Source organism: Ceratotherium simum, chromosome 22 (genome assembly GCF_057802395.1).
Source record: "Ceratotherium simum simum isolate JZ-2026a chromosome 22, ASM5780239v1, whole genome shotgun sequence".
Taxonomy (NCBI): Eukaryota; Metazoa; Chordata; class Mammalia; order Perissodactyla; family Rhinocerotidae; genus Ceratotherium; species Ceratotherium simum.
Genome location: NC_141921.1, coordinates 5,971,469 through 5,985,879, shown reverse-complemented (window position 1 = coordinate 5,985,879; position 14,411 = coordinate 5,971,469). Strand labels below are relative to the sequence as shown.

At 47.4% G+C, this 14,411-nt stretch overlaps 1 protein-coding gene across 1 annotated transcript; it reads right to left on the bottom strand.

Annotated features, from left to right (window-relative positions):
* Positions 1-5,981: 5,981 nt before the first annotated feature.
* CZIB (CXXC motif containing zinc binding protein) lies at positions 5,982-13,786 on the bottom strand. Its single transcript, XM_004438572.3, has 8 exons — positions 13,682-13,786; positions 13,380-13,463; positions 12,242-12,298; positions 11,806-11,887; positions 11,562-11,593; positions 9,840-9,917; positions 9,099-9,164; positions 5,982-8,176 (listed from the first exon to the last, which is right to left on the bottom strand). Exons 1-8 carry the CDS (start codon positions 13,685-13,687, stop codon positions 8,099-8,101), a joined length of 483 nt encoding a protein of 160 aa, XP_004438629.1. The 5' UTR covers positions 13,688-13,786; the 3' UTR covers positions 5,982-8,098.
* Between the last annotated feature and the right edge of the window lie 625 nt (positions 13,787-14,411).

Here is a 14,411-nt window from a genome sequence, read left to right as displayed (position 1 = left end):
TTCATGCTTACGTTTGGGGTGAATGTACCCTTGGGCAGTACACCTTGGGTGCGTGCAGTTCTTGAAGGGGGTCTCTCCTACTGGCATTCCTACTTATAACTTCACCCACTCTTCCTTCTGGTCTTGGATTCATGCTATGAAGGATTCTACAATGGTAGCTAGGATGGCAAAAACACAACTATTAAGTCTCAACCCAGTTGGGGCTCACACACACGTCTTGCATGTTTGTACAGAACTCACCCATTTGTAAAGCATCAGCTGGTTTGATCCCCTCAAGTCTGGAATGGACAGAAGTTATTATCCCCATTTTACATACAGAAGATGGATAGGTTGGGAGAGCTTAAACCAGGTCACTTAATAAGTAGTAGGATTAGGACCAGCTCTTTTGATTCCTTGTCTGGTGTTCTTTCTATTATATTTCTGTTTGTCTAGGCTTCCAGTAGTTAGATCTTAAACTAGCTGGCCTCCCAACTCAGGAGAGTGAACTTTGTTAAATTAATCCCTGCTGCTCCTGACCCTAAAGCAGCTCCCATGTGGACCTTCCCATGTGAGGAGCAGCTCTTTGGGAATCAGCAAGCTCTGTCCAGGTGGCTTTCTCTGTTTGTGACTCCTGAACAAGTATGGCACATCTCCAGACCCACAGCCACACAAGCCTCTCTAGAGAGCATCTGCTTCTCTTTGAGGTGCCCCCAGGATCCCCAAAGTGAGTTTTGTGGATACCATATAGCTTATGTTTTCCAAAAAAAAACAGCTTTACTGAGATATACTTCACATACTATACATTCCATCTGTTTAAAGTGTACCATTCAATCATTTTTAGCGTCTTCACAGAGTTGTGCAACCATTACCACAATTTAAGAACATTTTCATCCCAAAAAGAAATGCATCCATCAGCAGTCCCTCCGCTTTTATCCCAACCTCCCAAGTCCCCCAAAACTCTAGACAGACACTAATCTACTTCCTGTCTCTATAGATTTTCCTATTCTGGACATTTCATATAAATGGAATCATACAATGTGTGGCCTTCTGTGATTGACTTCTTTCACTTAGCATAATGTTTTCAGTTTATCCATGTTCTATCATGTATCAGTACTTATTTTCTTTTTATTGCTGAATACTATTCCAGTGTATGGCTATACCACATTTTATTTATTCATTCATCAGTTTACGGTCATTTGGGTTGTTTCCACTTTTTGGCTTTTATGAATAATGCTGCTATGAACATTAGTGTATAAGTTTTTATGTGGACATACGTTTTCATTTCTCTTGGGTATATACCTAAGAGTGGAATTGCTGGGTCACGTAGTAACTTTGTGTTTAATCACTTAAGGAACTGCCAGGGAGTTTTCCAATGTGGCCGCACCATTTTACATTCCCACCAGCAGAGTATGAAAGTTCTGATTTCTTGACATCCTCACCTACTCTTGTTATCATCTATCTCTTTTGATTATAGCCATTCTGGTGGGTGTGAACTGGTATCACCTTGTGGTTTTTATTAACTTCTCTTTTAAGTTAGACCACCTCAAACATACTTTCCAAATCTAGTGACACCTATCCAATTATCTTCATGTGACAACTGACGAAGAAGAACGGAAGCCAGGATTTGAGGAGGTAGACATGAGACAGGTGGTGGGTGGAGAAAGGGAGAGAGTTTGGGGTGTTGCCAGAGACACCGCTGGGGCTTGATGCCAAAAGGGTTGAAGGGAGCCCAACAACATCCATTCTCCAGCAGAGAAGAGAGCTCAGAGGAGTGTTTGAGTGGAGTTGGTTACAAATATATTTCCTTTCTGGGACTCTCCCATTATAAAGAAGACAGGGATGCTGAATAAGCAGAATCACATTTGGCATTCACGATATTAAGTGGAAAACAGTTTAATATAAACTTATCTGTGCTAGGATTACAGCCATATATAAACCTGTCTGTGTGTAGATAAGCCCCAAAGAGAACAGGGGAAAATAAACACATTTGTCTTAGGGAGCTGGGATGGTGGGGTTTAAGAAAATGTTTATTTCTTTATCTTTTTTCCTTTATTGCTATAATACTGTTTGTGCAATACCCAGTCATCAGGCAAAAAGGAAAAAAAGGATTCACATTAGCAGCCCCTCACTTCCTCACCAGCCCTCCTCACTCCTCATGCTTCAGCCACACAAAACCTCCCATTGGTCTCAGACATGGCTATCTTTACGGTGGCTCTGTACCTCACATATGCCATCCTCTATCCCTGGAATGCCCTTGGCCCCAGCATATCCTCTGCCAAATTCTTCCTTGTTCTTTTTAGCCTAGCTCAAGTGGCCCTTCTATGAAGCCATGTTCATGGGGTCTCCCTGGAAGAATGGGTCATCCCTTCCTCCATCCTCCTGCTACTCCTAGCTTCAACTTCTGTTTTAGCCAGCAAGGGGCCTGACACACAGTGGGTTATTGTTGGAGATCGTGCATTGTTCCCTCCTGGCACCCACACCTTTGCAAGGTGACTTTGCAGCTCCTCCTATCAGGAGGTGGAGTCTATATCTCCACTCCTAACTGGCCCTCCTGCCTCTAGTCTCCACACATTCCCTCCAGTCCATTCTCCGCACTGCAGCCTGTGATTTTTCTCATGTACGAGTCTGATCATATCCCTGCTCTTCAATGGTTTTCCATTACCCTTGGAAAGAAGTCCATACCCTTTAATGTGACAGTTGAGGCCCTGATGGAGCTGGTCCTCTCCCAGCAGCTTACACTTCTCCAGGGACACCATGCCGTTTACTGTTGCCTCTGCTTGGAGCATAGCCCCCTCTCTGCCCTTTCAGCTGTCTTCTGCTCAACTTGCAGGTTTCAGCTAGACTTTACCTCCTCTGGGAAACCTTCGGTCACCCCACCCCTCTAAGACTGAATTAGTTAATGCTCCTCCTGTGTATGCCCAAAGCATCCTGACAATCTAACCTTTATCACAGTGCTTTTCAGTTACTGCAACTGTCTCCATTACTGGACTGTAGGCAACGGGAGGGGCCCCGGGGGCTCAGCATAAAGTGGGGCTCATTAAATATTTGGGGACTGACTGAATATCCCCCTGAAGCCCTGTATTGTGATTATCTGCCCAAGCGGACATCTTGAGGGCTGAGGGATATATCATGTATCTCCATGTTCAGCACAGTGCGTGGCCCATGAGCTGTGCGGTCCATTGAAGAGCAAGATGGTGACTGTTGTAGTGAGAAGTTCCTGAGCTGGGCAGCAGACAGTGAACAACAGTGCTTACGGTTAAGTATGTAGAATGTACTCTGAAGCGGCCTCTCTATTCTAACGCCAAATGAACAGGAAAAGTAGAAACGAACTGATGAGAGCCCAGGTCTCCTAAAGGAGCTAGTTAATTGAATGAAATTGATTGCAGATTCATTTCCCCCTCTAGTTATTGTTAAAACATTGTTATCTCTGATATATCAAAAGAGTAAAAAAGTCTTTGGTTTTCCCACTGATTAGCCTTTGACAATTCAACTCCCTTTATTTGTCTGTAGTAGCAATTCTTAACTGAAGGTTGTAAAATTCCTACAGTCCTGTAATTACTGGACTGTCTAGCCCAGTAATTCCTGCCTGGATGCATCGGAATTGGAATTCTGATTTAATAAATCTGGTTTTGTGTAAGTCACATCTGAGGCTTAAATCCTCATAATCTGTTCCTCTTGAATACCTCCAGGGATTGGGAGCTCACTGGCTACAATGTATCACATTCCAATTCTGGACAGACATTAGGATAGTCTCCCTTATATTGAGCTGAAATCTATCCTCCTGAAACTCTCCACTTGGTGCTAGTTTTCCCCTATAGAGTATAACTGTCTTTGCCTTTTTCCATAGGCCAATCCTTCAGCTCTGTAAAGGCCATCCTGTCTGCCCCTCCTCCCACCTTGCTAGGGCTTCCCCCTAGATAAACCTCTCCTGTTTTCACAACTATACCTCACAGGAAATGATCTCCAGGCCTCGTGAGTTTTGTTTGTAATTTCATTAAAGTGCAGAGCACCAAATGGGACAGTTTACCACAGCATGGACTAACCCATCTGGGGGAGGGAGGGTCTGTCCTTTCATCTTGCCATTATTTCTTTTGATCTGGCCTGTGATCGCTTCTAATTCACAGCCAGTTTACAGTTGGTTTAGGGTGAGATTATGATTAACCAAACCCCACAGGTCTTTCCCCATGAAAATCAATCCTTATCTGCTATAAATATAAGTAGTTGGCTTTTATAATCAACACCTGGCATTTGTCCTTCTTGTTAGATTTTATCTTTTGTTCCAAACCAATTCTTTGTAAACAGGAAGCAGTAGGCCCAGAAGAGGGAGCTCTCACAGCCCCTTCCCTGAGGAATTCGGGCAGGTTAGTTATCCAGTGGTTTCTCAGGTTAGGGAGCAGCTCCATGTGGTTTCTTGGTCATTAGAAAACACAGGAGACTGTTTGCCTTTCTAATCAAATCATAACCGCTTCCATTCGCTCCTGAGCATACTCTGCCCCCGACATCGTGCTGAACATGTTGCCTACATTATCTCATTTAGTCTCCGCAGCAGCGCAGAGCGTACCCCGCTATGAAAGCTGAGCTAGTGATTCTGGTGGTCTGGATACATCAGATTCACCTGAGAGTGCTTTTAAATAAAAGAAAATCTCAGGCATTAGCCCCAGAGATTCTGATTTAGTAGGAATGAAGCGGGGCCAGGAAACTTGTCTTTTTCAAAAGTTTTCCCAGTGACCCAATGCACAGCTGTGTTTGGGAGTGACTGTTACAGTTAGTGGCTTATACCTCGCTTGGCTCCTGAACAAGAGAGCCTGGGTCTGATTCAACTTCCTCCCTCTAGAGCATGCTGCAGCAGGAGCCCTCAAGGATGATGTTCCAAATGAATGTTCAGATGCACGACAGGTGCCAGGAGAGTGAAGATGTCCAGTATTGTGAGTCCTGTAGCTTTCTGAAGGCCGGACATAAAGCAGCCTCCTCTGGAGCTCTGATGGACTAACCAGGGAAAGGGCTCAGCCCAGGGGGACCTGGCTGACAGAGGAATGGGGACAGCGTTGTGAAATGATCACTCAGGCTGCCAAGGCAGGCAAAGACCCTGCAGGGTGCCTCTGCCCTTTCTGGGAAACAACAGAAATGACTATTGTACAAGAGAACTGCAGCCTAACCTTACCCAACTTTCATCTCATTGTAATTCACTAAAAGCCACGTTCTTATACACAGGCCTAGTTACGAAAAATGCTATTGGATAAAGATGGTATCTTTTAAACAGCTGTTCAGGGATGATGTAAGAAAAGCATACTGAAGACATGGAATGTCCAAACAAGAGATGGTAGGGGACTTAACAACTCAACCAGTCTCATCTCCCACTGTCCCCACTTCTAGTAGCTGTAACTTCTACTACGTGGACAGGAGACTGCTGTCCTGGAGTGCGGGGCCGGGAACTAACTTTCCGGGTGATGAGGGGCAGGGCTCAGACATGCCACCACCATTCTGACTAATCTCACTGAGTAACACAATGTCAGTGCTAAAGCGCCCTCATTTTTCACATGGAGAAAATGAAGTCCTGAGAGGGGAAGTACTTGCCCAGGAGTTTACAGTGAGTCACACACTGAGCCCAGGGCTCTTCTACCCCAACATGCTGCTGAACCAAAGCAATCAAGATAACTAACGTTGGAATAGACTTGTGTATGCGCAGTGAAGTAGGGTTCCAATTTTATTTTATTGCACAAAGTTAAACAGTTGCCCCAGCACCATTTATTGATGAGTTGATAATTTCCCCACCAATCTGCACCACTACCTGTCATTAACCAGTTTCATACATCATGGGTCTGTTCATCTACTGTTCCAGTGGTCTATTTGTGTATCACAGTGGCAATATCATGGTGGCTTAATTGCCACTGCTTTATAAATACATTGGGGTATCTGGTAGAGGAAGTCTCCCACCTGTGTCGTACCATATAGGTTTCAGAATCAACTTCAGTTCTGTTAAACAAAGTTGAAATTTTCAACAAGAATTTTATAAATATATTTGTTGAAAATGATCTTTACAATATCAAGTCTTCCCATCCATCAGTATAGTATATGTCTCCATTAATTTAGGCTTTCCTCAATACCTTTCAGCAAAGTTGAATAATTTCTCCACTAAGGACATGAACGTCTTTGATAGACTTAATTCTTAGTTACTTTTGGGGGTTTCATTGCTATTATAAATGGTCCTTTTTCTTGAATGTATTTTGCATATTGCCAGTGTACTGAAATGCATTTGGTGTCTGTATATTGATCTTCAATCCAGTACTAATTAATGCTTTTGGATTTTCTAAGTGGAAAGGCATCATCTGTGAAAAGTGAGTTTCTTCCTTTGCAATCCATTCACCTTACTTTCGTCTGATCACACTGGGTGGGTCCTCCAGCACAGTGATGAACAGCACTATCGAGGGTGTCCTCATCTCACTCTGATCTTGAATGGAATACTTCAAACATTTCATTCACTCTAGGTTTTCTGTTGATGTCCTTTGCAAGGTTAGGGTGGTTTCTTTCTATTCCTAGTTTGCTAAGAGTTTCAATGGTTTGTTGTTTTTGTTGAAATGGGTGTTGAATACTGAATACTTTTTCTGCATCTATTGACATAACCCATTTTATTTCTCCTTTAATCTGTTAATGATTATTTGGGTTCCCCTACCTCCTGAAAGATGAGAAAATAATTTAAAATATAAAGAAAACCTTGAGATCCTTTTAGTGTTTGTCTTTATGAGGTTAACACACACTGGCTGGTATAGAGACTAAAAACAGAAAGGCTGCTTACCCAGCCTAATGCTTCTACTTATTTCCTTCCAGGCTAGGCAGTGGCCTGGACCCAGTGTGTGTGTGGCGGGGCAGTGGGGGAGGGGGGGAGACGTAGACTGCTGCCTGAGGGAGGGCCAAAGCACCCTACTCTGTTAGGTGCAGAAAAGAGCAGGCCCAGGGGCCAGGAACACAGGAGACCTAGAGGAAACACGGTATGGCTGCCAGACTGGAAAGGGGACAAGGCAGACACCTCTTCATCACCCCTGGACATGGCCAGCTTTACCTGAAATCTGAGGATCCCCTTCCTAGTGCCCCACAACCAGCCTGGGAGTGGGCAGACCCTTTCCCAGTGGGCCACTCAGAAAATGAAGATACTGAAGAATTCCAGGCTCCAGCAGAACACTGGAGAAACTCATAACAGGTTTTCCAAATGGCAGATTCACCAGTGTGAAGGATGAGCAGGCCCTCACGTCCTGACTGTGCACTGAACAACTCTGTCCACTGTGTGTAGGATCTTCAGCCCCAAGGAACCAGGCCCATGAGACTTAGGGGCCGTGACTGTTGTCTTGACACCTCCACAGGGCTGTTCGGGCCAGGCAGAACACAGAAGTATGGCCACAAAGGGGACAAACTAGGACTAGCGGAAGATACAGGGAGCATAGAGGCTGACTCAGCATAAGGAAGAACTTTCACCCTGACTTCTCTCATGGGAGGGGAGTGCCCCATTACAGCAAGTGAGCAGAGTCCTGAGGACCATCTGGCTGGAGTTCTGGAGAGCAGATTCATGCCAGGACTGGACTGCTGGTCTCTGAAGTCCCTCTTGGCTCTGGAATATGAAGTGACACCAGCTAACAGAGATGCTTGGGTTTACCTGAGAGCCAAGCTGGTCAATGCAGTGTTTGGGCTCAGGACTTTGGGGCTTGTGACATCATTCTACAGGCTCAGTCCATTGGCCTTGACACCTTTGGTCTTCTGGGTTGACCTGCCCATTCCCCAAGAGCTGGAGAGCCCTCAGGAGCTGTGTGCTCCTGCATATTTTGCAAATTGGATCAGGTGTAAGATTCTATACTGCGGAAAGGCGCCAGCAGGCAAAGACCTCCAACATGAATTCTTATTTGTAGAGGGAGTGGCTGCTACCTGACTCTACCTTCATGCACAAGTGCAGCACAAACAGGGGCTTTATTGGCAGGGCTTGGGAAGCTCTGATAGAGCCCAGCATGCAGACTATTAGGGCATGGACAGCAGCCAGGAAACGAGGGAGAAGGGACCCAGCCTCAGTGGGCTCAGCTGCTGGGGGCACACTTTCCCTTCTCAGTTCTTGGAGGCAAGTGTGCAAGAAGAGGGTTCAGCACTTCACAAACTGGTGGGTGACCTCGTAGATTCCCACAGACTCCTGAGCCTTTTCGTCATAGTCAGTCCAGTCCTGTGGAATAAAACAGCAGTGTCAGCCTCATGAGGCAGCCTAGGACAGTGTGGAGAGTGGAGAACTTGGGCTTAAAAGGCCCAGGTCAGGCTCTGACTCAGATATTCATGGACATGGATGACCCAGAACAGAGCCAGACTGCTCTGATTTTCAGCTCTTCCAGCTGTTTGATTTTGAGCAAGTCACTTCACTTCCCTGAGCCCCAGTTCTGTTCTCTATTAAAAAAGGGACAACAGTAGACTTCATGCTGAATGTCCAAAGAAGCAGACGAGTAGCACATGTAAAAGTACTTAGCCTAGTGCCGGGCATATACAAGAGCTCAGGAAACGCCAGCTACTGTTAGTATTAGGTGCTACACAGACTGCAGGAAGTGTCTGTCCTTCCTGAGGCCTGACCACAAGGCTTCCTTATCTGCAAGGCAGTAACATGTCCAGTAACACCGCCGATTCTCATTATTCCTGGTAATTATATTCTACAAAGTCACCATGAACAATGAATTAGTGAACACTGCACCACTGCTCCCAGGGGAAATACCGGGTTAGGTTCCTGTGAGCCTCTGGTCACACTGTTTTCCACCAATCGATACATAACTAGTTTTATGTATGTTTCTGTTTTAAAACACTTTATTTAATATATATTGTTGATTCATTAACATTGAGCTCACAGCCAACAGCACTATCACTCCTGCCTGAACAAAGCTTATCCAACACTTATTTTCTCCATCAGGCACATCCTAGCCTTCTGGCGCGTGGAACACCAGACAGCACTTCAGCACCACACCCTGGGCCATCTTAAACAACAAACTCACCGACAAAAAGCACAAAAATGCAGAGTCAGCTTTCCACTGATGAGCCTTGTTCACTAAAAGGGTAATTCCCACCAGTTGCCCTACAGCACCCTGCAAGGCCCCCAAGTCCCGTACCTTCTCCTGCAGATTAATGTCACTGAAGACTGTCCCCGATTCCACACCCTCGGCAGCAAACCCGGCCTGCAGGTGACAGGGAGGCAGCAGTTAGTCTCGGGGGAGGCACCTGACTGGCATGTGAGGCCTTGCCAGGGATCTGGCTCTTTTCATACCACCTTTGGGATGGGAGGACAGAGACGCAGTGTGGGCAGCTGTCCTATAAGTTCCTCCAAATCAGAGCCTGGAACCAGAAGGCAGGAGGCGGGGGAAACCCTTCAACTACCTCTGATTTTCCGCAAGACCCTGGGCACATCCCTCCCTCTCTCGACCTCAGTTTTCTTATTTATGAAACAGGATGACAATACTATCTCTTCTGCCTACCTCACAGATTTGCTGTGAGGTGAAAATGCCGCAAAAACAAAGTGAGATGAGCACTGGCTCTGGAGTTAGACCTGGGTTCAAGTTACAGCTCTGTTGCTTACTAACTGTGTCACCCTAGGCAAGTGGCAAAATCTCTGAAGTTCTTTCCTCATCTGAAAAATAGGATGAATAACTTCACAGGGTTACTGTGAGGATTAAATGAGGTAACATGTGAAAGAGACAGGCATGGTACCCAACATATAGCAGGTGCTTAATAAATGACAGTTATTCCTCTTAGAAAGAATTCCTAGTTCTTGGTCTCTGTGGGAAGCAAAGTTCTGCTGTCACTTCCTGTATGCCCTCCCCAAAAACACAGGTTCCCCAGGAAGGCACACACACCTGGGGCTGGAAATCAACTGGTTCAAGGCCCCGGCACTCAAATTCTACTATCGTCTTGAACTTCTCATTGTCTTCAGCCTAGAAAGGAAGTGTGTTGAGGAGGTGAGCCCAACTGGGCTCTCAGGATGACCCCATGGCCCCTGCCCTTCCTGCCAAGAGGGCCCTTACTGCTCCTGTGAGCCCAGAATGGGACCCAGGAGCAACTCCTCCCCTCCTGGAAGAAGCCCGCCTTGGGCACCTGCTCCCCACGAGACCTTCTTAGACATGGATGCTGCAGAACAAAGAGTGAACTTTGGGGTCAGCCTGCCTAGACGTGAGGCTGGCTCTGCCCCTCTTCCCCTCTGGGCCTAAGACCGTCAAAAGGAGCTGAGGAAACCACCGCAAAGTTAGTGTGAGAATTTGAAATATTTGTAGAGTGCCCAGCATAGTACCCGACACTATGCTCAATAAACGGTGGATAAAATTATCAACGTCAAAAATATGAACAAGAGGGGCTGGCCTGGTGGTATAGTGGTTAAGTTCTCACGCTCCACTTCAGTGCCCTGGGGTTTGCAGGTTCGGATCCTGGTGCAGACCTACGCACCGCTCATTAAGCCACGCTGTGGTGGCATCCCACACATAAAATAGAGGAAGACTGGCACAGATATTAGCTCAGTGATAATCTTCCTCAACCAAAGAGAGGAAGACTGGCAACAGATGTTAGCTCAGGGCCAATCTTCTTCACCAAAAAAAAATATATGAACAAGAATACTAAGCTACAAAGTCTCCAGATCATCCAACCGGCCCCAATACAGTTAGCTGCAGCCTTTCGCTAACCATCTGCCATGCAGTGAAGGCAGGAGGCTGACTTAAAGCCTTTGAAATGGGATTTGCATGTGTAGGGGGCACCTCTGAGCGGGGCAGTGTAGCCAGGAAATTCATGCCTACCAGACCCATGGGCTCAGAGACCGCAAGCACCACACCCCACATTCATTGTCATTCTGTCCTTCACTGTAAAATCATTTCCTGCACACCAACCATATGCCTGGCACTGATGAGGCACTTCTCTGGAGGCCCTGGTTTATTTTTTGTTTGCTGGTCTGTCTCTTCCACTAGAGTATGGTTTACTTGAGGGCAAGTCCTCCTATGATTTCTCTCTTTAACTTCAAGGCAAAGACAAGAATTTAGCATAAATCAGATACCTAAGAAAAAATCCAAATAAAGAATGGATTGAATACAAGTAAATGCCCTCCTTTAAACCAAGAGACCCAAAGCACACCCCCCCTCACCTTTGGACTAATTTGTTACGCCGTAATAGATAACTACATAATAATATTGACAATATGGAGGATGGTATGCACCATTCAAAGAACTGTCCCCCCCATGGTTTCAGAGAAGGCTCACTAGTCCCCCAAGAGGCAAACAAGGCAAGTGCTCCCAGTGATGGAAAATGAGTGGCCAGGTTGGGTGAGAGGCCCCCAAGCTCCCAGCCCAGTGCTTGTAAGAAGGTTGCAATAGCCTGTTGATGAGTCTTTTCCCTAGCAAGCACTCAGTCAGTGGGTGGTGAATAAATGACCCATAGAGTGAACGAATGACTGACTGAGTGAGTGAATGAACAAATAAATACATGAATGAATGTCCCATGGCAGGTTACTCTGCGGCAGATATAACTAGATCCCAAACCTCCTAGCTCCCAGCTTAGATTTAATCCCACCGCACCTGCCACTACAGCAGGAAACTTACATCGTAAGATTTGATGGTGCTGCTCAAAATCTCTGAAACATAAAAGAGAAGACAAAGTTGACTTGAGTTCATACCCTGGTCCCACTAAGGTGCCCAGGTGTGGCTCTTGGAAACAAAGAGTCCGCTGCAGAAGCTTGGGCACCTCAGGCCTGGGTCCACCCACAGGTAACGTGAGCCTGCTTTCAGTCTGGTAGCAGGAAGCTAGGCGAGCCTGGCAGAGCTCAGTATTCACGGCCTGACCTACCAATGGAGTTTTCCCTCGAGCACAGCTTGCACTTCTGGACCATAGAGGCACTGCCACGGCCTCCCTTCAGTGCCACATTGTCCTGGCAAGGAGTAAACAGAACCCCTAGTCACATATCAGTTAAACGTAAGGGACCTGAGGAGACCCAGTTCCACCACTTATTATCCAGTTGAAGAGACAAGACCCAGAGAGGGTGAGTGACGTGCCAGGACAAGAATCCTGGGGAGGCTTCTTGAGACTGAGGAAAGGGATTCTCCTTGATTTTGAACTCTGTCTCATAACCCAAAGAAGCCTGTTGTTCCCAGTGTTGATCACACTAATGCCTGACTTCCCAAACCACAAAAAGCAGGGTCCAAAGACAGGAGAGATTAGGGCCACAGGTTCCCCAAATCCCTACCCAGAGGGGTGTGTGTATGGTGGTGGGGGGAGCAGTTACCATCAGCCGGATGTATTGCCACTTCTCTGAAATCTCACCACAGTTGCCACATTTCATCTTGGGGGGAAAAAAGAGTATTAGTAAAGTAACTGGCCACTGAGGGAAGGGTAAGGATGGTGGGAAGGGGTCAATTTCATCTCATCCTTACAACCAGCCCCACCAAAGACATAACCAGATTTATCTCTGGACAGAGAACAGGTCAATGTGTTTCTGGAGCTGGTGTACCCCTCTCCTCCAAGAAGTATCAGCCTGGCTTGGAATTCAAAGCTCAAGTGGTACAGAAATGGCCTCGACAGGCCCCCCCCACCCACTCCCCACCCACCCACTCCGCTGCGTTGGAGCTTCCCGTGTTGCCACAGGCCCTGTAGGTCCCTGGTAAAGGTACTTATCACTCTGTTGTTACACTATTTCTCTGTCTCTTTCTAGACTCCGTGCTTTTTGAAGCCAAAGAACATCAATTCCCCAAATTAGCCCTGGCACTCAGCCTTCAAAATATTTGTAAATAAAGGTGGTCAAAAGGCTTCCTGAAAGAGACAGGGCTTTTGCCAGGTACTGAAGGATGCTGGGATTTAGATCAGGAGGGAAACAGAGCAGAAGCTCTGGGATCTGGGAGAGTGAAGGGCCTCAAACTGCTCGGGTAAGAGGGGACTTCGGTAGACCATGCCACTAGGATACCAGATTTACCAGCATGGGTGGGGAAGTAAGGTGGAGCCAGGCACAAAATTCAACTACTTCACAATAAATAAAACCTAATCAACAAATAAAACTGAAGGTGAAATTATTCACCTTACCAGATAATCAGAAGATACCTTCAAGTAGCCTTTAGTTTAGTGTCTGTTTACAGACCATATTTAACCAGAGAAAAATTACAAAAGGAGTTCCAAGACGCTGCCAATTAAGGATTAACCAATAAATTTAAAAAGTAAACATAAAATTCTACCCAGAAAAAAAAAGAACATTTAATAACTATACATTTCTCATTTTGCCGGAGAAAGCTCCTGTTCAACCCTGCGACGAGGATGGGGAGCCTTTTCCCCGGCCCAGCCCCCTGGCGCCCCCACCCGGAACCTCGAAGCGCCTACAGCCTCTCGGACGCTCCATCCTTCTCCACTCTAGGACCCCGCCCCTCCAGCCACACCTTCAGGTACCACCGGAAGTCCTCGCCCACAGGCCGGAGGTGGGTGACGTTCTCAAGCGTGGCTTTGAGCTGCAGCGCGATTTTCTGCGAAAGAGGAAGGCCAGAGGGACTGCATCAGCCGCGCCTGCGCAGCCCCACGCCCAGCCTCAGCCCCTTGCCCCGCCCCTTCTGCACGAGCTCCGCCCCTAGCTCCTCCTCAGCGCGAGCCCACTCCCCTCATTCCCTCCTGGCGCGAGCCCCTGCCTCCCAGAACCTTGCCACCTCCCCGTCCCTGTCCCGGCGGCAGCTCGCCTCCGCCTCACCCCCATGGCGGCCCAACTCAGCTTGGCGCTGCCTGCGGCCGCTACTTTCCGGCCGGTCGTAAATGGCAACGTAAACCCGTGGTGTGGACCTCGCGCGTGCGCCGGGCGGGGCGCGGGGGCGGGATCTTTGCGCTCCGCTGCTTCCCCGGTAGGGGAGGTTTTTCGTTAGGTGACGTGAAACCTGCGGAGGTAGCTGGAGTATGTAATTAGCTGGTGGTCCGACCCGCGAAAGCCTGCCTCCGGAAATCAGTAATTCCAGATATTCAGTGAACGTCGAGCTCGTGCCAGCGCTAAGCTAGTCTTAAGGGATGTCGCAGCAAACAAGACAGTCCCTGCCCGAAACCTCTGCCAGGCCTTCTTCCTGCCGCTCCCTTCTCTTTGCTGGTTCTTCACTACTCTGCGTTCCTCACCCAACCTCGCACTTGGTCCCTGCCTGCCCTCCTAGGCTTCTTAGATCACGTCAGTTCCTTCTGCCCAGGGCCAGCATGGAAGACTTGAGGGATGGGGCCTTTTCCTCCAAACTGCTCCTCCCTCTTTCCCCAAGGAGACCCGCTCTCTAGGCCCCTCTCCAGAGGGTGGTCTCCACGACTCTACACTCCCCTTCAGCTGGCTCTTCTCTGGGCTCCCATCTCGTTTTTCCTTACAGCATGCATTTAGTGAGCGTTTTTACCTGTCCTCTTGTCAAAGGCACATTTGAGACCTTACAGGAGTTGTGTTACAAGGAACAGCC

Bases quoted from the DNA above. Each gene is read 5' to 3' on its own strand.
- CZIB (XM_004438572.3), bottom strand. The intron at 11,594-11,805 runs GTAGGTCAGGCC...TTTATGTTTCAG, and splicing joins CTCGAGGGAAAACTCCATTG to AGATTTTGAGCAGCACCATC. The intron at 8,177-9,098 runs GTACGGGACTTG...TTTATTCCACAG, and splicing joins ACATTAATCTGCAGGAGAAG to GACTGGACTGACTATGACGA.